The sequence below is a fragment of the Manacus candei genome, unplaced genomic scaffold (assembly GCF_025592945.1).
Source record: "Manacus candei isolate 608988 ecotype Guabito, Panama unplaced genomic scaffold, ASM2559294v1 h1tg000028l, whole genome shotgun sequence".
Lineage (NCBI taxonomy): Eukaryota > Metazoa > Chordata > Aves > Passeriformes > Pipridae > Manacus > Manacus candei.
This window is the reverse complement of record NW_026138076.1, coordinates 27,413,165-27,434,336: the sequence shown is the minus strand read 5'-3', so window position 1 is coordinate 27,434,336 and position 21,172 is coordinate 27,413,165. Positions and strand designations below refer to the sequence as shown.

Genomic DNA, 21,172 nt, shown 5'->3' with positions numbered 1-21,172 from the left:
TTTCTTCCTTTCCCCTTAAATCCACTGACAATTATTTTAGCAGCTCTATCAATTTGGAGACTCCTTTTAGTGTTTAACTGAAATAACCTGAGAAATGATTGATCGTTAAGGAAAGATGGCAACAATCACCCAAGAACAAATCATGGGGGTGTTCATCAGTTTCTGTGGAGTCAGAATCAGTCTATTGATACAGACAATCTGAAACTCCCTAACAAAAACATAATGAAATATAAAGCAGCTTTTTTTTTTTTTTTTTTTTTTTTTTTACATTTAGGTAAAATTAATTTCAAAGCACTTCTGTAATTTGAAAAGACTAGTGCACTAGCCCTTAGGCTTTTTTTGCCTGAATTTTGGAGAACTGATGACAGTAAGATATCTATGTACCACATACAGCTGTGTAGGTCTTCTAAGGCCGGAGTAATCTTGACATCAATAACAAGTAATTAGCACCCATTGACTTGAGTGGATTAGCAGGGTTATGGGAAAAAGAGAACCTAAAAGAGAACACTAAAAACTCTATAAACCTTTATTAGAACAAGTTCTTTAAAATCTCAAACTCTTATATACAATTAAGTAATATTGTGACTTTCAAATATTTACATTACAAAATAATTTGGAACAGCTATTTGATAAAATAGTTGAATACACAGTAATTTCATATCAGAAAGTTAACCAAAGTTGATTTTATAGCCTTCCAATGGGTTTAGCATTACAAAAAAATATTTTTTTAATCTCAGAGCAAGAGTTATCTATGAATCTATAACTTATGGCTGCATAGAAACTAAAAAGAATGTTCCTTTTTGCTGAGGTTACTGTTAGGGTTATGTTCTTTACAAGTCCAGGACTCTTAGGGAATTAATTAACTGCTGGCAATGTCAGTAACCTTATGTTTGTAATATTATGGAGGAGTTATTTCTATTTTGTTAAGATACCGATTTTTAACATATGTAGGAGAGATGTTGCCTAATTACCCTTCTTATTATCCATGTATTTCTCAAAACAATCCTCCTTTGGATCTGTAGCTTTTCCGCCTTTTGCAGAACAAAAAGGCCTTACACTGTAAATTAGATGTCAAATTGCCTTGAAGTGCTGGATAAGTACTGAAATAATTGAGGAAAATGGAAGAAGAGGTAACAGTTCCTTAGGGATCATCACATTTGCTAAACACTGTAGAACAATATACAGTGGAAGAGATTTTCTGTTTGCATGTGTTTTCCTAATTTCTACTGAGGGATGATAATTTGAGTTATAAGTTGCCAGTAGATGTTGCAAGAGGATGGGTTGGCTCAGATCAGGCTGACGATGAGGACATTTTAGAGAGGGTAAATGACATACCCTGGATAATCATAGAGCTCTAACTGAGACATAAGTTCTGGGCAAAATTTATTTTAAAGTTTGATATAGAGATTGATTAATCATGAACACCAGAATAAGAATTAATGCTTATTGGCATGAGTTTACAGAATATAATTCACTCAAGGTAAACTTGACTTGGAACTGTGCAGCATTTTATGTGGCAGAAGGACCACCTAGAATTAACATTAATCCCAAACCATCAACATGCACAACACAGGCTCTTATCAAATGCCACAGCAGAGTGAGGTAGTGCACTGTGCTGTCATTGATGTGTGGCTAGGACAGGATGATGGATCATCATCATGTCAGAACTGAGTTATAACAAACAATGTCACCTTTGGGCGTTGGTTAATTTTCAAAAGCAAAAAAAATAAAATACAAAAGCAAAGACTCCTTTTTGTCCCAGCTGTGCATCAGCTCTCTTCAGGGAGAAGGTGGTGGATGTTGGACATGGGGCTGTGTGGGCTGGAGCAAGGTAGAGTGAGAGTCACAGGTGGACACTGGGGAACTGCTGACTGCCCTCCAACTGACTGCCCTCCCACTGACTGCCCTCCAACCACGCAGCTGGTAATGGTCCCAAAATACATCTTTTTGTCTTGTACCATTAAAGAAATGTTCTCTGTTTTGGGCATCCTCAGGTTACTGCTTTGCAGACTGTAGGAAGGCTGAGCATAACATATTTTTCTGTTGGAAAGAAGTTGCTAACAAAGCTGCTACTGAAAAATATCTACTACTGTTTTTTAAAATTTTCTGAATTTAAATATTCCACTTTTTTCCCCCCTGCATTATTTTAAACCAATATTCTACAGAATGGGTTTGCTGTCAGGAAACAGTGGAAATGTTTGTAAAAGAAAAAAGTTGACTGAGCTTAAAACACTTTTTTCAAAGTTAAAAACCATCCCAGCAGGGAAAATCTATTTACCATTACTCATCAATTAAATCCAATATTTGTAATAAATAGTTTTGGACAATGATGAAGTGAAGTCTTTTATTCTTTGGGGAAATAACTAATCAAGTCATATTCAATAATGAATGAATGTTGTTAGCTGTAAACATTCTTTCCTTCTATATTGTGACACATCCTTTATTATTCACAAAGGTGAACCATCCTCTGTATTTGTCAGCTGTTAGTGACACTTAGAAGCCATCCCAGAGGCTTGGGGCATTTGTTTTCTCTCTTTAACCAAGATATGCATGATAACTTATTAGTGAGTTATTTGCAGGCAAACTAAAACTGATCATATTAAACATGTATTGAGTGGGAAGGCACTCTATATTTAAATAGAAGGTGAGGATAGGTAGGATATGATAGGATAGGATATAAGATATGGTAGGATGTGAATTCGCTTTTTTAAATAAGGCAAAGGAAGCTTTGCACGGACATGGATCCGCTTTTACGTGTGTTACATATTTAAACTACATCCCTAAGAGACTTGCTTTAGAAAACCAATGGACACAGTTGTAACATTTATATTCCCACCCTGAGGTATCCCAAGAGTCTCATTTTTTTCAGTGTAATTAAAGGTGACCAGGCACACTTAGAAGTCTATGTCTTTCAAATATTGCAAGCTCAATATTCAACAACAGAAGCAGCAGAAAATGTACTGCATCTGAAAACCTTGACGGAGTAGTCACACATAACACATACTCATCTAAACCTATGTTTGGTGTGAGTACTGAACTGTTCCATTTTTCAAGCTCGCTTATTTAAAAAAAAAGTTTTCAAGTTGAATATTCCTGAAGTAGGTGGTTAGAGAACAGCCCTCGGCAGGGAGGAGACTTACATGGAGAGAGCTAGCCCAGGGCGCTCATCTATGGAGATAATGAACTGAAAGGCAATCTCAAAATAATAGTTTTCACTTCTCCAAAGCCTTTAATTTGAAAACCAAAAAACACACTACAGACAGAGTCCATGCCCTTGCCAGGCTGCAGTCACTTCTGGCTATTCCTCTGAGAGGCTTCTCAGCTGCTCTCTCTCTGTCCTCAGAGGTGGTCTGTCAGTCCTAGCCTGGTACCTCCCCAGCAGATGCTCTGTGCAAATCAGTGCACCATTCAGAAAAAGCAAATTGAAAAATAAACATTGCATAGGCATGAGCTTCACATCCACAAAGCCAGGGCTGTCCAGAATTATGGACATGGAAACAAACACCCTCGAAAAACAAAACAAAGAAACCCGCCGAACTTTGAACAGAAGTGGTTTTAAGTGCTGCACAATACAAAACTGCAGAATGAGATAGAATCATGAACTATTTTGAGAACTTGGGGGGGGGGTGGGAAGAGGTTTCTCTTGATTTGTGAGGAATGTAATTGCAGAAAGAATTTAAATCAGTCTCTAATCTTGCTACTGTGCTTTTCTTTTTTTCTTTTCTTTTTTTTTTCCTTCCCCTTGGTGATGTTTCCTTTCTGAAGACCATATATAGCAGGACACAACCAAAGCATTTGCTTGTCTGGCCTTTTGAGGTGAATTATATTTAAATCCAGTTCTTCCAATATCTGGGGGATGGTTAGCTTGTGTGCTGCTTCCCTTTGTCCAGTTCTTTGCTGTTCTGACTTCATGATTCACCATCACTGTGAACACACAGGAAAGAAAAAAACACACCAGTGTCATGCTGTTGGGTTAGTTGTCTCAGCAGGAAATAATATGAAAAAGTATCTCTGGAGTCCACGTGAAGGTGTTACCAGAAAATAAATCTGTCAGTCATGCAACAGATGAACAGACTCCATCTGCAGTGTTGGATGCTGGCAGCAAGGGCTGCTCTGATTTCTCTGATGGTTAGTGGCTGCCCAGCACAGCCTGTCTCCTGCTCCGAGGCCTCTTTCCACAGGTGAGGATAACTTTCTATAAATAGAATTTTTGTATTACATCTGACCTCGTAACAGGTGCATTTTCTCGTTGTCCCACTCGTTTCTGCCCAGCTAGTTTGTTCCCTAGCTCTTTCTTAATAATATTCTTAATTATGTTCATGCCAACATTAAAAATGAGACATCTTTTATCAGCTGACTGGATTTCAGTCAGCATTAACAGCATTAAACCACTTTTGAAGTTAAAGAGCCACTCATAATATTTTACCTGTTTTTTTAAGTCCCTTGTCAAACTGAGGCACATCCTGAGAAGGCAGTACTTCTTTCTGTACTAACTTATTACCCACCCAGAACATCTCTCCATAAGAAAGACTCACCCTTTTCAGACAGAAAGACTAGGAGGGTGCCCAGCAGCACCCAAGGCAAACCAAATCTCTCAGGAGGTGTGATAAAGCGTAAGGGGATTGCTTGTACTCCACATCCTACAGCAATCCATGCTGTGACGGGGACAGGCTGTGCTGATTTTGCTGGGGGAAGTAAAGGTCCCTGGAGTAGAGATTGGTTTTGTACCCTCTTGTGCACCACAGGAGAATCAGCCCTTGCCTGCTGGCCCTGCTTCCACTGCCTGCTCCCTCCTGCATGGACAGGATGGGAGCCCCGGCCCCAAGGAGGCTGGGGATGTTTCTGTGCCCAGGCACAATCAGGATTTTAGCAATAGGTTTCAAAGCCGAGACATATTATTTCAAATATATATTTTGAAAAATGTATATAATTTTTGAAAATGTATACATATATTTGTAACTTAGCTTACATGCAAAGTAGGTGACCTCCACCTACCAAGGAGCCTGGACTGTCATATATTGCCTCCTGTGCACAAATGTGCAGCCTTGATGCTCCTGAGTACAAATTTTATTATAATAATAGCTTTGTTTCATTTTACTTCATAGTCTTTCACTTTCCTTGCTCAAAATAGCTGCTGAAAACATCTATTTATCTGTATGTGGTTCTCTTTCTAACATTATTTATTCATCTAAGCGTTTGATCAGGAAAACCAGCAGATATTGGTCTGATTGGGTTCAATTGCAGGAATAAACAGAAATCAGGTTTTTTTCATTGTTTACCCAGAAATCCCACCACTTCAGATACCTTTTCTCATTGAAATAAAGCATATTTTGAAATTTCTTGTGTAACGAAATTTGCAGAATTAGATCAGACTTAAGGGAAACACTCAACTTAGAAATATTTTACCACCATGGGGTTCTGTTCTTTAAACTTATAAAAACTTTTATATTAAAAAGTCACTTACTCTGAAAGATAGTTTTGGAACAACTTTCATTCTGAAAACATCAAAATGTCACTATTGAAATGGTTAGTCTCATATAGTTTCAAAATTATATCACAATCATTCATAGTTCAAAACATTTTGGTCTTGATGAATTTCCCCCCAGCATCTTTATGAAGCACAGAAACAACATAGCCATCTCTGTTCAGTGAGGCCTTGAGATGTTTCCTGTACTGAAATATCGTCAGTAAAATCTAAAAGAGAAATTACCATAATTTGAGAAGAATTTTGCCCAAACAAAGCAGTTTTTCAGAATCCAAAATTGAATCTAATAATCTCACACTTTATATTCAGCTAATATCCTTTGTCTGAGCAGCTCTGAATGTTTTAGAGATATATTTCCTATTTTTATTTGCATTTTTTTGCCTTTCCACAATTTCTCTATTGTCTGATTCTAAGGTACCAGTCACAAGAAAATATGTGTGTGCCTTTGCTCTGACTGAAGCATATATGTCTGAACAGGGTTGCTTTTTTGCATCAAGGCTTAAGCCTCACTATATTATTCTGAAGTGGCAATAACTCTGTTTGACAGGTTGAAGAACTTGAGGTAAGGTGTAGCCTAAAGATGCCTTTTGACAGCCAAGAGCAAAAACACCTCATTCTGATGGGGTTAATGCAAATCCAGTACAAAAGCACTTTAGCAAGGATGATATTTAAAATGTCAGCTCAAGCTGGTATCTCATGATGATTTTTTTTCTGAAAATGAATTGTTTAAGTTTTGGAAAGTAAACTTAATGCTAAGGTTGGTGTGCCTAAAAAGCCTTGTAGAGTATGACTGACGTTTGCTGGTGTTAGCATATGACTCAAGCATGCTTTGTCCTATACTCCCTGCTATAGTCAGTGGAATGCTCAGCAAATCTGCTTTTAGAGAACCATTGTACAGCTGCCTCTCCTTAACAATTTTCCCCCTCTGAGTTACTGTTTAGAGGCAGGAAGGGAAGACACAGATGGCTAGCAAATCCAGGATCTTTTCCAGCTGCTCAGGGTAAAATTAATGTGCTTGCTTGCATTTGGAACCTAGGATCTAAGTCTTTTTTTAAGCAAAACTAAACTAAAGCAAAAACCTCACAGCACAATGATGATTTCTCTTGCAATAGGTATAGGCAGAAACCTTTTAAATACAAATGGCTGCACTGGACAAGCCCCATCCAAAAGGTCCCCTGAAACTGCAGCTTTGGAGCAACTGAGTTGCAAACTCTCCAGCGGTGGTGATTTAACATCCCTGCTATTTCATTCCTGAGCAAGAAAACTCAGGAAAGAGGACTAGGATATTATGAGAGTCCACAGTGGGAGGTGCAGTTCTGCCAGAGAGACATATTCATCTGAATTATCTGGTGCCATGGGGAGCAGAAGACCCAGGTTCCCTTCCTGCCACCTGTCCCTGCTCCTAGCCTTGCCTAATTGCATCACTGCTTCCACTGCACCGGGGATTTTCTTGGCACATAGGATAGTTTACTTGTTTGTTATCATAACCTGGCACAGAGGAGCTGCTTTGCCCACTACCCAAAACGCAGCTGCAACACAAGGGTGAGGGTAAGGGCAATGTACAGCCTCTTGTTTCCAGCTGGAAATAGAATTTTTAATTAGGGAAAATGGGAGTTTGAGAGGGGTTTAGGATTTCTGGCCAAAATACTGAGGAAACCAGCCAGGAAGATTTTAAGTTTACAAGCTGTCAGGATTGCAGTTTTGCATCCCTCTGGGATCTCTGCTTGTACTATGAGCTAGTGCCAGCTTGGGGGGAGTGCTGCACCAGGGCACCGGGAAGGTCCTTTAGGTTTCTCTGGGGTCAGACAAGTCCCTGTCTGGCAAGTCACAGCTCCAGCCAAAACATCTGGCAGTAGTTCTCAGGGACCTATAGGCACCAGACGGCAGAGGGGAACTGGGTGCCTCACTGGTGAAGAGTGCCAAGGAAGCTATGCTGAATGCTTGTATTGACACCTTGGGAAACTGTGATTAAAGTCTGATCAGCAAGTGTTGTCTGTCTTGCACCAGTTTACAACTGCAAGATTATTTAGGGTTGCAATTTACTGGCAGAGACCTTTTTAGAAATAAGAGCGTCAAGCCTTTTGTTTAAGTTGAAGTCAAAGTTCCTATATATAAAAACTTTAAAATTTATATAGACCAAAGAATCACTCTGTAATTACATACAAAAAATTGATTATTTTAGAGTGACATTGACTGTATTTCTTCAAATAATATAATGAATTAAAGTACCTTGGGTTGGCAATTGATTCTTTTTCTTCTTCTCTTACAGTAGGCAAACATTCACAGTCAGCTGAAAAAGGATAAGAAACAAGACCATAGTTACTCTTGGCAATTCTTCTACATGTATTTCAAAAAAGCATCAATTTTTATCATGCAGTCTCTCTAAAATATAGATCTGTGGATACACTTCTGCACTGTTTTATCTGCACAGACCCCATAGCATAAATGTTACACATTTTAAATCCTCCTTCCTTTTGATAAGTGTTGCCAGAATTTTTTTATTACATATATTTCAGTTATTTATGTACACCTATACAAATTAACTATTTTTGACAACTGCTTCTCCACAAACTGCCATAGGTAGGGTTGTTTGTTAATCTTCCATTGCTTATAGTTGCACCTATGCTTTATAGTAGAGCTGGGAATTTGGGGCTGGAGTTTAGGAAACACTAGCACACACACACACAGGTATGTGAAATATTTGTTCCCTTCTCTCCACAAAATTTTTAAAAATATTTTACAACACTATTGTCCTGTATAGTACACTTAATGTGTCTCTTTCACTATTGCCACTTAGCACATGTTTTCCACTGGAGCTTACAGAGCTCAAAGGTCAAAACCCATCACGTGGAGCGCTGTGCTAACGCAAAGAAATGCTCCAAAGAGTTTTATGTCCTGAGAAACAAAGCATCCCTCGTAGGTCAGGCAAATGAGCCATTTGGATATAAGGCAAGGGACAAGGAATGAAAAAAATATCAGTGTTTCAGCATTTCCTAGCCAGTGAAAAGCTGTTCGGGGTTCAAAATCAGGCCTCGGTTAATTCACGCCTTACCAAAGACCCGCATTTTTTGAGAGCCTTGAAGGAGAATGCAGGGCCCTTAAGGATTTTGACTGGGAGATTACAGTCGGGAGGAAAATGAGGGGGAAAATGCAAGATACTTAGAGGGAACTGAGAAGGGAGCTGAAGATGCTGCTGCTGGTAGTTACTGAAGATTCTAATTGCTCCATGTGCTGATAGACTTGCAAGAGAGGGGAAGAATGTATTCATAAGTTCCTGACAACAACTTTAAGTAAATGGTGGTCTGAGCTACAAACAAATGCGGATTTCTCCTACAATAACACAATGTGGAGCACAAAACTGTAGAAATTCTGAAGACTGAAAGGACTAGATGCTTCATAGAAATTAATATTTAGCATTAAAAATGTATATTTAAAAATATAAATACCCCTCACAGCTATATGTTTGTTTAATAGAAATGTCTACTGGAAACTGAAAACATTTATGAGATTCCACCACATGTTAAAAATAAACTCCCACACAAACTAAAATACTCCTCTGAAAAATTCTACCCCTGACATTTGTGCAGTTATTTTAGTAGGAGGGAGCCAAGATCACAACTAAAATGTTGTAGGAAAAGCAGTGCCGTGCATACAAAACACCTTACATTGATTTTCTACATGTGGGATCTACGTCAGCTAGCAAGAGAGGGAGAATGGAGTAGAGGGGTTACCGTGTACCATTTTTGTTCATGCTGTTCATCCATTTATCAAGCTCTTCCATTTCTATCTCCATAACAGAGGGCGTGTCTTCTTCAAAAATAGGACTTGAAAGAAGAGAGGGGGAAGAAAACCATTACGCAAAATGTTAATTTGTACAACTTACAATGTAGTGATTTTGTATGACTCTTTCATAATTCCAGACACATGTGTTATCTGTGGAAAGCCATCTGAGGAGATGCCCACCCAATGGGTTTGAACCAAACAGCTGCAAACAGATGCAAGGGAGCAATGCTGAGATGCTGGTCCTGGGGAGAGGTAGGGGGGGACTGAGACATAACACGCAGAGGGACTCAGTGCAGCCTGGTGTGTGCCAGAGCACAAGATCACTGCAGCTTCTTGAAAACTGTCCCTGCTGTAAATAGAAAACTAAAAAATAAGATAGTTTGTCTCTGCCCTGCTGGAACACGTGGCAAAAGTCTCATTGCTCCAGTGATAAAATCAAAAGGCCTAATGTTTCATCATAGCTGTGACTGACATTTGCAGTGACTTCGAAAGGAAAGGTCATGAGTAGAGTAACTGCATTTATTTAAATGCCTCCACTTAGCTTCCTTTTTCTTATCATTCCTGGAGTCATAAGATAGAAAAAATACTTTTTAGCAAAAAACCCTTTTTTCTTTCCTAGATCCAATTTATGAACTTTCAGTATTGATTAGCAAAATGGAGCTCAATAAAAGGTAACAATAAAAATTATCACCCTGAAAGAGCCACACAGCTTTTGGCTTGTTTTTCCAGCATCTAAGGCATTGCTCCCATGGCAGCCAGGCAAGCCTTTCTGCCTCACCTCTGAGTGAGAAGACAAACTTGAAAAACAGGGGAGAAAGACACAGAGCTTATTCTGAACAGTGAAAGCCTGTGATGAGTCTGGGAATGATCCCCTTTGCTCCTGGGGTACCTCGTGTGTCTGGTGGCTGATGGAGCAGGAGGTGCCTAGAGCAGGTGCAGCAGAGGCTGCAGGCTGTGGGTGCCTCAGTCACCGCATCTCCTCCTGCTCTAGTCTTACACCTTCAGCCAGGTACTGAAGTCACACTTTAGCCACCTGTAGAGATAGTTAGCTGGTGCAATTGATGGCAAAAAGTAATGGTGTTTAGTGTATGGTAAAATTAAAACAGGTGGTGAAGGCAACAAAAATCATAATATCCTGTTAGAATAAAATTTAAAAAAAAAAATTAAAAAGAGAGATATTCATAAAATTTACCTTTTCACATTTTCACTTCCCAGCTCATCTGGAAAAGAAGAAAGTTGGTGTTCATAGTTCTGCATGATACATACCTCTTCGTATATACAAGGTCCAGACAAGGCAAGCAAGCCTTGGATAGTGTCAGGTAAAACAGGTTGCATTTTCAAAAGGCATGAAAACTAAATTGTAGATGAAAGACAAAATACCTCATCCTGTTTGTAATTTTCAGAGGAACCTATTATTTTTAATCTTGAACACACTAGCAGCTCATTATTAGCTCAGCCATGCTGGGAGGCAGCCAAGTGTCAGTGCTGCAGTGGGTGGGACAGGGCAGATGCACGCTTCCCTGAGCAAAACAGATGTCATGAGGGAAATGGTACCCTGAAAAGGAACCACTTCTGCAAATATACTGTTTACGGGAGGCATTGGGACATTTTTCTACAGATTACACACAGGCAATCCAGCTCTGTCTGGAGACTCTGGGAGGCACTCATGGAGAGAAGAGGGGGTTGGACTTGCATGGCAGATTAAATCTCAGTCAGGCAAATGAAGTTGAACTAGCCAGATGTCAAAAGGGATCTAAAGCTACTTATGATCCCAAGACAAAGTAAAGATGGGGGAGAAAATGGTGTAAGAGATAAATAACTTTCCCTCCAGGAATCGAGTGACTGAAAAGCCTGTCTTAAATTAGCTTATTTTTAATTCATTTTTGCCGATGGGTGCTGATACCTCCCAGTTGTTCCAGTACTCCTGCATTTCCTGACTGCAGGGCCACACAAAAACTACAGAGCCATCTGCCCAAGCCTTGAGGATGCTCCAAGCTCCTAGCTCCAAGCAGTAGACACAGGGCAAGAGAACCCAGGATTGTGTTCCTGAAAGGTGCCACATTTCCTATCTCTCTGAAGAGTGTACCTGCACCTCAGATCATCTAGAAACAGGTAGGCAACTAGATGCCTGGTTGTCAATTCAGTTCTTTAGAGGGAGATGCAGTTGATAAGGCAAATGCAGCCTAAAAACACCCTGAAAAATTTACTTAAAATCTGTGTTGAATGTGTTGAACTGCCTGCAGGCTGAGGAGCTTACAGCGGCACTCTGGCTCTGTAGTGACACAGATACAACCATTTCAGGACTTCACTCACCAGATGCGTGGTTTTAATATGACACTTCAGTTTGTTTTCTGTGGCTTGACACTCCAAGTTACCACTTTCTTTGCTAAGAGATGAAGGCACCTTCCTGAAGCACTGCTCACCCTATCACAGCACCCAGGGCACTCTGACCATGGGATTCCTAGCTCATTTACTGGGATGTTTTCATAGCAGCCACTATCCTATAGGATTGGGATCCCTTAAAATTGTTCCTTAAAATGGAACAATTGTTCTTATTTTATTGAAGCTCCAAGCAACTTTACCTTGTGGGCAGTATAGGCAATAGAAGCATTAATTTCACTTTGCATGAAGTTATTGAGCATAAAGGGAGAATAAGCATTTGCAGCCACACAGTTACATCCCTAAGTGTTCTCAGCATTGCCAGGAGCTGGAGCTCAGTGCCACGGCTCCCATGGATGTGCAGCATGAGCAGGAGGTGCGAAGAAGGAGAATTAGCTCCTGCCCAAGTAGAGGTGCGTGCCCAGGTACTGCTGCCAAGGAGGATCCTTCTCCTATATGTCAAACATGCAACTACAGTCAGAGAAGAACATCCTAAATGTGGCATCACGGGCCTCCAAATAACATTTTGTTAATGTTGAGCACATCCTAAAAATATTCTTTTGATGCACAAGAAGACAAATTTACCTTGCTTAGACTTTTTCCTTTTATGATGCATTACGAAAAATGTGATCAATAAAATCAGCAGGACCAGCAGCACGACAGGGACAACATATATCAAGATAGACTGTTCTGCTGCTTCTAGGCTGTCCTCATCATTCACAGCATTCGGTTCACTACTTGAAGTACTTTCTGTTTCAAAGCTGCTTTCAGTAGCGCTTGTCGCGACAAGTACTGTCTCATGGTCATTCACGGTCGAAGAACCCATAGCAGGATGAGATGTTACTGTAACAGTGGGTAATGTCGATGGTCCATCTCCTGATCCATCATTTTCAGGGCCTGTCAAATATAGGAGGACAACAATGTTTTCTGGGTTTCATTAGTATTATCAGTGAGTCACAGTGTACAGCTTTAGTATTTACTTTCTATTTCATGTCTTTAAAAAATTAGCAGATGCCCCATACACACAGATTTGAAGTCTTGGGCATCAGACGTAAAATTAGATCACAAATTTATCACAAAATCTTACCAGTTGTGACCATGTTCTTCAGCTGGCTTTTACTGGGACAAGTCAGCATGCGTGGTCTGTCTGTACAAAGCTGCCTTGCACAAATAGACTTCTTTTCCTGCAGGTTGACATCCGGCCTTGCTCACACATAAAATTATTTTGCTTCTCAGTAAACCACACTAGCCTGTTTCGCTCCTCAGTCTTGGCACATACATCCCTCCCCTTACCAAAGGGAGACCATTATCCCTGGTTCACTAATTCCTTTGGTTCATGCATCTCCCTGTTTCTGTGCCTTTCTCAAATTTCTTAAGTTTGTCTCACTGTGAAAAACAGAACTGTTGAAAGGAAGTCTGAAGGATGCAGAAGCTGCTGACTTCCACTTATGCCTGGGCTAGAAGAGGTGGTAGTAACATAGGGACGTTACTGGGTACAGATGCAATTAACTGTTCCTCTGTCTGATCCTACAGGCTAGCGGAAGGAGCATATGGTAAAGCATTAGTGCTGATTATTCCTCGTAAATGCTAAGACTGGGGGTTTTGAACCTCAGTTTTGGATTTGGTTTAATTTATCATGCATTTTGCAAGTGGCTAAAATTTGCTATATTGGTAATAGTGAAACAAGTGGGTTTTTGAGGCTAATTAAGAATCTGTATTGACTGTCACAGAGTGTAAAGCTTAAAACAAGTATAGCAAATTATGGGCAGGAATCAGTCCTTAGATATATTACGATAGCATGCCTCCTAATGCAAAGCCTTCCATAATTTTCTTAGCATGAAATTAAATGATGGGGTTTTTGTGTTATCTGCCCTTTCACATACAATGCTGGCACAGTGCAGGTCTCATTTTATGCAATAAAGCAGGATGGGATTTCATGACTTTCGCAATGACATGTTTCTCCTCATTCTTGTAAAGTGCTGGGCAGCCATAGTTTCCACTAGAGTTAGCAAGAGCTTAAGGTTTTCAGCATCTCAATGCTGGCATTTCCAATCTCACAGGACTGGAACCAAAAGTACTTAGCATTTTAAATGCTTTTGTAAACACATTAATCTTCATAATGGCCCTGAGAGATGAGCAGTTATCATCTCCATTTTACAAATGAGAAATCAGGACAGGGATGCTGTCCTTCCAAGGGACGCCAAGTGAGAAAGGAAAACTGGGATTAGAGCGCTATCTCTTGCTTAATCCTCTCTGCAGCATCTCCTCTCTCCCATCAGGTTTGTCTCGAAGAGATGAGTATTTAATGAGACTGTATTTCAGTTTCACATGAATAAAATTATTTGAGTGTGACAGCAGTGTTCTATCTAGATTTTTATGCTGTGCATATCACACAGACACCTGATTGTTTTATTCTTTCCTAAAAACTAGGAAAGAATTTGAATACTTAATAAAGAATACCTAATACTTGTATATAGTGTTTAGTACTGTGAAGGTCACCAGACTACTGCACCACAATAGGACAATGAAAATGATAGCTCTTTAGTCACAAAGCACTTTTTATCTATAGTCTCTCTGTTGCTTTCTTCTATATTTATTATTTCAATCAAGAGCAAAACACTATCTCTGCCTCCCTTGCAGGTAATGACCCCTTATGCGTGTGCTCCTCCACCCCTTTCCATGATCTGCTAGCAGTCCTTAATCCTATCGCAGAGAACAGGAAGGAGAGCTTCTCTCCCTTATTATTTTGGCCATCTGTCTTTTCTTTCCCAAGTTTATAGTTCCTAGTGGCTGCAGTGACTCCATTTGGATTGCTGCTGTGCAGAGCAGACAGGTAGCACTAGAGATATCTGTGCCACAGACTGTGGTGTGATAGACCGTACCACTGGCAGAGCTGATGGCCCACTACGGCCTCACTGAACCTCTTCAATGACCTTGCTCATTTTCTTCCTTTAGCCATCGTCCTTGAAACCCATTGCCTGACACATTTGATATATTGAGAGGGACAAGCCTGTTGCTTAAAATAGTATGAATGTGAAAGGGTGTGGAGAACATACTTCGTTTCTCATTTACGCTTAGGGTTAAAATGGATTTTTCAAATGTCTAAAGCATGGTGTGGCTTTAAAGCAAAGCAAACAGTCACACCTCATTAACTGAAGTGCTAAAGCTTCAGCTGCAGAGTATGCTGTGCTTCATTTCCGAGACTTTTCCAGTATCTTTGATATTTTTCCTGTTTTTGAGCTATGAAGCAGACTTAAAATAATTTTTCTCTGTGTGAAATAGAATTACCTTTTCTAGTCTCTAGGCAAAGAAAATGGCAAATCAGAGGGACTGACCTTGCTGCCACGTACTTTTGTTCACTTTGCATAATTCCAGGGACAAAACAGCATCTCTCTGGGAACACCATTTCCTCTTACAGAGATCTTTTCTCTGAGTGAATTAAATATGTCTTTCAGGAGAAGGGCACCCAATTGCAGAATGTTCTTGCAAGGATATTGCTCTTATTTCCTGTTTTACCTGCTGCCTCGACATATCTCTCTCCCCTGTCACCTCTGAGGACCAGAGCTCGGACCAGAGCCCTACCTGTCACATGGCAGTTGCTCTCACTCTCAGGCCACCCATACATCACACTTTTTACACAGTAGGAGAGCACAACCTGCACCAGGGTTGGCCTGGTGGCTTGCACCATGGAAGTATTTGTACCTCCAGTTTGGCAGGCAGAGACAGGCTGAGGCCTCCCGTGCAGCTGCAGGGCTTGCCGCAGCCAACTGCCCAGGCCCCATGAGACCCACGTGGCTGGCCTCAAGAGAGCTGCTGTTTTTCACAGTGTTTCAGTTTGAAGTGCTCAAAATAGCAAGTGGGCTGTGTTGCAGCTGACCCCAGTGGCTGTTTTGTAGGGTGTTGCAAGGTTTGAAGCAGGGCAGAATCGCATCTGAAAGCTGGTGATTTTGTGAGATGCTATTCAAACGTTTTCTCTGTGCCAGATGTGCAGTGGTAATTCATACCATGAACTGTCTTGTTAGCTCTGCTGGGGTTTCATCTTGCAGATATCTATTGCCTCCCTGCAAATGGGAATTTGACCATAACATAACATAACATAACATATCAGGATGGAAAACCAAGGCCAAAGGAGTGCAACGAGCAGCAAGTCACATATGATCAAGTACGTATCTTCTTGACTTTGCAAAGCCCATGCCCTTTCTCTTGCTGAGCTCAGCCTCATGCTGTTGGCTGCAGTCCAACATCCATACTCATCCTTCTGCACATCTTGTCCAAGGAGCATGTGCTCATACAGCAACTGCGTCAGCTTCACTTTTGTCTGAACTGCCTGGGGCATAAATGCTGGTGACTTCTTCCCATGTTGAGGGAAGTGGATGGGAACACACCACAGCTTCAGACCAACCTGTATTGTCACTTTCCATGCTTTCAAGGAAGAGGGGCTGGCACGCATCCCACCCTGATGGGGAGGTGGGCACAGCTGGGACTGGAAGCTAAGAAGCTGGAGCCGGAAGTTAAGAAGTCCTCAGGTTTCCACCATCGAGGTATTAGAGGATCTAGTCCTCAAGGGACCAAAATGTCTAAGCAAGCACTAGCAGCATCTCAGAAAAGGTTCAATTAACAGTTCTTAAAAATTTTGAAAAAGCTATGTCCCTATATATAGATACCATGGTATAAGGTGTTATTCAGTATTCTCTACTTCAAAAATATGCTCGGATCACTGATGGTCTTTGCTTGAGTTTTGGAGGTGCTCTCAAACCTGCTTTTTATGGGAGACCGAGGGAGTTGAATGTACCAAGTGGTTTTACAGATTGGAGTCCAAAATAACACATCTCAGTCGAACAAACAACACTTCTGTTGTTGCAGCATTTCTTCCTCTGAGGTTTGTGCTGCAGCACTCAGAGGAGATGATATGAGCTTCCTGATTAAGTAAGCAGGCAAACAGGTTTCTGAATTCAGTTGGATGCAAGGCAAAGGAAAATAGCAAAGGAAAATAGCCATCAGTCAGCACATTTGGTTCTGTTGTAAAACCGAACCTTTCGCCTTACCATCAGACTCAAGGACTGGGGTCTCTGAAGGGAATTTTTCAAATTACACTACAGTATCTACTTACAGAAGAAAAACGAATGGGGTAGAAAGAAAGCAAGAGCTGTATCACTGGGATAGCCAGGCTTACTAGTTTGAAAGGAAAATTTTTGTCCCATAAGCTATAAAAATGTAGTGAAAGGAATACCCACAAGAAGATGACAGAACAAAAAAAGGCTATAAAGCTGGTATGAAGTTACCTCATCCTATATCTGCTCTACACACACATTCCTTCTGTTGGTATAGTCATACCACTCCACATGATCTGTGTGATCCTCTCCCATACTGCTTGGCTCATCCCTGCACTGTTCCTCTCCCACATTTCAGGTTGCTGTAAGAAGGGCTGTTCCTTGCCATGGCCAGGGCTTGCCCAGATGCCTGTCGAGGCAGGTCTTGCCTGTCAGTCTGGCTGAAAGAGGAATCCTTAAAAGCCTGCAGGCGAGGTGTTGGGTGCATATGCTGTTCTGATGAGGGAGCACAGGCATTTCAGGATGGCTAATCTGTAGACAAGATCCTATTAAAACGAGGTGCTTAGAAAGCGTTATCTAGGTATAACCTGAAAGAGGAAACAACTGTTTAAGCTCATTTATAGATGATGGAAACTGCTTTTCCTCACTGTATTTTCATCCAGCTGAAGTGCTGCACTAACTGCTGATATTGCAAATTCAGGCACTCGTCTTAGTGTCATTTCTCATCCCCAGTACTAAAGGTTTTCCAGACCAATGTATGCATTTAGTTGCTTCTACTTAGTCTCGTGGCCTTCTAGTGCTGCATCTGTGATACCCATGCAACCTCACTGTGATGTAAATCTTTTAGTGCTCCTTGCTCTCAGGAGGACTCTGAAATTAAAGATTCAAAAGCTCCGGAGGCTTTCCAGCTATCATAAAATCTTGTGATGGAAAAGAGACTGGTGCTACTGACTGAAATTTAGTATAGAGTCTTGCTGATGTAAATGAGAGATTTTCTGAAATGCCCCTGAAGCACTTGAATAAAGCACAGTGAATGTTTGTGTATGCGGATAAAAGGGAGGAATGGGAGTAAATATGTAGGAAGAAGTCATGTGTTCGGTAGAAAGGATTTTTCATCTGCTTTTTAAGGACTGCACTTTGGGAAGACAGTATGTAGCAAATCCTCATTTCTTATATTTTTGCTTTTACAGAAAATTTCAACAGGTGACTCTAATGGGTTCAAACCTATTCTTGAGTTCACTACTCTAGGAGGAAATAGGTCAAAACTATCACTGTCTGAGAGATCTTGGCTTTTTAGGGATTTAACCTGAAAGGGAGTTCTCTGCCAAGGTGAGAGTCGCTGCCTGTGCTCATGGTACAAGCTGCTGAATATCTGGACCTTTGATAGCAATGTTTCTTTGAATGACAGCTCAAAACAATAGCACAATAGACACAGTCTTTAACTTGGTGATCTTATGGGTTTTACTGTTCCTCTCTCACACACATTTTCTTGCTCCCCATGTCAGGCTGCGTATGCTGCAATTTCCCATGTGTTTCACTGAACACAGTGGGAGATGGCATACCCTGAGAAATGACTGTAGGGTCAGAGCCTGTTCCTATAAGCTATAGTAAGGGTCTAAATGCTTGTTACTAGGGTCAGCACACATACCTAGGTAGGTGTTTAGGGCTGTTGCAAGGCTGAGCCAGTGAGCACCATCACCTACAGTAGAGAGAGCCACTGTCACCTGTAGGGCTTTCTGGCTGCATTAAAGCCAGGGAAAGAAAACTGGTGCAAATCCTGATGTTCCTTCAGTATGGAGTCATGAGAAGGCCAGCACCCAGAGCTGAGACCTCAGGAATGCGCTTAGAGCTACCGGATTAGAGTAATTGTAGTATAGACAGGAGAAAACCATCCATAAAGCATAATCCAAGTGGCAAGGCTAACAAGGCTCTGGCATGGTATGGGAATAGGATTTATAAAGGTTTTAATCTGTCTATGCTGCAAGATTTAATCATACTCTGCCTATTTTGTAAATGGTATTTAGACAGCAGACCACTTTAAAGGTAAGGACTGTGTCTGGTAAATCGTAAAGTTCCCTTACAATTCCTGCCGTGCTGATCTGTGAACAAGGAGGATTGAAAGCAAAGGATCTCCCTGGGAGGCTGCCCTCAGTGGAGGGGCTCTTGACCCACCAGTGCCTCTGGGGTACCTAAGCCCTACAAAAACTTTTCCCCCACCAGTTCAATTTCCCCCGAAGGCCCAAGTTCACAACTTCCCCCTCCCACCTCCCACCCTTGCAGTCAGAGTACTCCCCCAGTACATTTCAGGGCTGGTTGCATAAGCAAAAGATGCCTTTGTTGGGGAGCAAAGGTGGGTGTTCTCCTCCCCTTCCCCAGCTGATGCAGGCTGGCTCTGGAAAGTCAGGGCTGATGGGGCCTGGGGAGGGTTCTGACAGGACTGACTCACTCCTGAAGAGAAACCATTCCAAAAATAACCAGAATTTAAAGGGGGAAGTACTGATAGGAAGCCTCTGAAGGCAGGCAGGGTGTGGGCTGGGGCACCTGACATCTGCCTAGTGCTTCAAGCAGTCTTTAATGCCCGTGGCAAAGAAGGGCAGGGAGGCTGAGGGGACTGGGGACTAAGGTATCCCTCCACCCTGGGGAGGTGGTGATGAAATAGTATTGATCAGTACCCTGCACATGAGCTAAGGAAGCAGGAGCCTGATCACACTGTGTCTCCTGCATTGTGCTCCTCCTTTTCCCTGAGACCTCTGTTTTTACTCTGCCCATGGCAGGATTTTTATTCCTCTGACTGCTTTGGTTCTGAGCTATATATGTTCAATGCTTGCAGCATATTTTCCTGATGTGTCTGCAATGCAGCAGAGCTGTAGTAACACAATGAAGACCAAACCATTTTATACCTCACTTAGCTCATTCTTACAGCTGAGCAAGACTCCTAAGCGCAAGCAGCTCAGCAGCACACGGGGAATCTGCAGCCCAGCTTAACACCCTGCTTATAGTACTGGTTTTCAGGGGAAAAGTAGCCACACCAAACCACCTTTTCCAGAAATGAATTTTAAAACCTTAAGAGAAGAAGTCCAGTGATGGCTGAGAGGCAGCAAACACTTCTAGTCCATACTGAGGCACTTTGACAGGGATTTGTTTGACACTGAAAGGCTTGTAAGCACCACCTGTCAAGGTTTCACTAAAAGACCTGCCTGTCATGTGCAGTCCCTGGCTGCCAAAATGCCAGTGGAACCAACGAGAGCCTCTACAAGCCCAGCACCACCCAGCATTTTGTCACAAGTGGCTTTTTCACTCGTGGTTCTTCCCTTCAGAAGGTCAGGACCTAAATCCATGCTGCCAGACACTTTGTTCTGCAGCTGAGAATTCAAAATATTTGTCTCCGGAACCGGCTGTTCTTTTGTTAAACCAGTTTCAGTGCACTGGGACTGCGGAAATTGGCAGTCAGCTTTTGAATGGAAGCAGTGCTCTGTCTTTAACTTTACTGTTAAATGCTGGTAGTATTGGGTGTGGAATTTAAAAATTTCAACAAATAACTAAAATTAGAAGCGAAATGCCTGGTGGCTCAACATGGAAACTCCAATTCCCTACACAACTGCAATTTAGGAAACGTAGGAATTGTAGGATTAGGTTGCTGCTGTTTGGGGTTAGGTCTAACAAGAAAAAAATCAAACCTTCAAAGAAGAGAGGCAGCTTTAAGCAGAGAGGGTAAACAAAGCAAAAAGCAGCAGAGAGCAAGTCCCCACAGATCTTCTCCCGGTGCTTAGCTTGGAGGGTGTTGCCCTCCAACTCAGTCCCATCGCTGCAGGCATAAAACGCGGTCCCACCTCAGCAGGCAAAAGACGCTTTTTTACTCACCATTTCCAAAAGATCCTCCAGCCAGCGACAGGGCAGAGAGCAGAGTGATAAAGCTGGGGTTTCGCATGCTGCCCTGGCAGTGCTCCCACCTGAGGGGCGCTCCGTCAGCCTCCCTGCTGCACCCAAACATCTACATTTCCTGCTTCCTGCCGAGGTGCATCTGAGCTGCATTTCTTCAGGAGATGGACTCTCTTTGATGGGTTTTAGGAAGTGATGTAATTCCGTCTGGGCCTGTCAAGCAAGCAATGATTGCAAAAGAAAAAGAAGAAAAAAAAAAACCAGAAGTTGCACTTCAAGCACGAACTTGGCTGAAGCACCTTTATTCTGTAAATGAGAGAGCTCCTGCTCTCCTCCACTCCTTTCACATCCGCGTTTACTACCTTCTGTCTTCATCTACACACAGTACCACAGGGACAGACATCACACAAATACAAATCAGACACAAAATTTCATTGTTGTGAGTTAGTGGGAAGGTTTTATGTCACTTTTCAAGGTGGTTGAGCAAGCAAATTTCAAAAGTGCCTCCTCTCTTGCCTTGCTTTTCAAGCATGGTATGACACTGAGTGCGTTTATGACCCTAAAAAGCAACCCCAAGTGGAGTGTCTCTAGCAAA

The 21,172-nt window shown here is 41.6% G+C and overlaps 1 protein-coding gene across 1 annotated transcript; it reads right to left on the bottom strand.

Annotated features, from left to right (window-relative positions):
* Positions 1-684: 684 nt before the first annotated feature.
* TMEM154 (transmembrane protein 154) lies at positions 685-20,707 on the bottom strand. Its single transcript, XM_051790565.1, has 6 exons — positions 20,560-20,707; positions 12,233-12,544; positions 10,461-10,488; positions 9,224-9,309; positions 7,715-7,775; positions 685-3,924 (listed from the first exon to the last, which is right to left on the bottom strand). The coding sequence occupies exons 1-6, from the start codon at positions 20,687-20,689 to the stop codon at positions 3,909-3,911; spliced, it is 633 nt and encodes a 210-aa protein (XP_051646525.1). The 5' UTR covers positions 20,690-20,707; the 3' UTR covers positions 685-3,908.
* Positions 20,708-21,172: the final 465 nt, after the last annotated feature.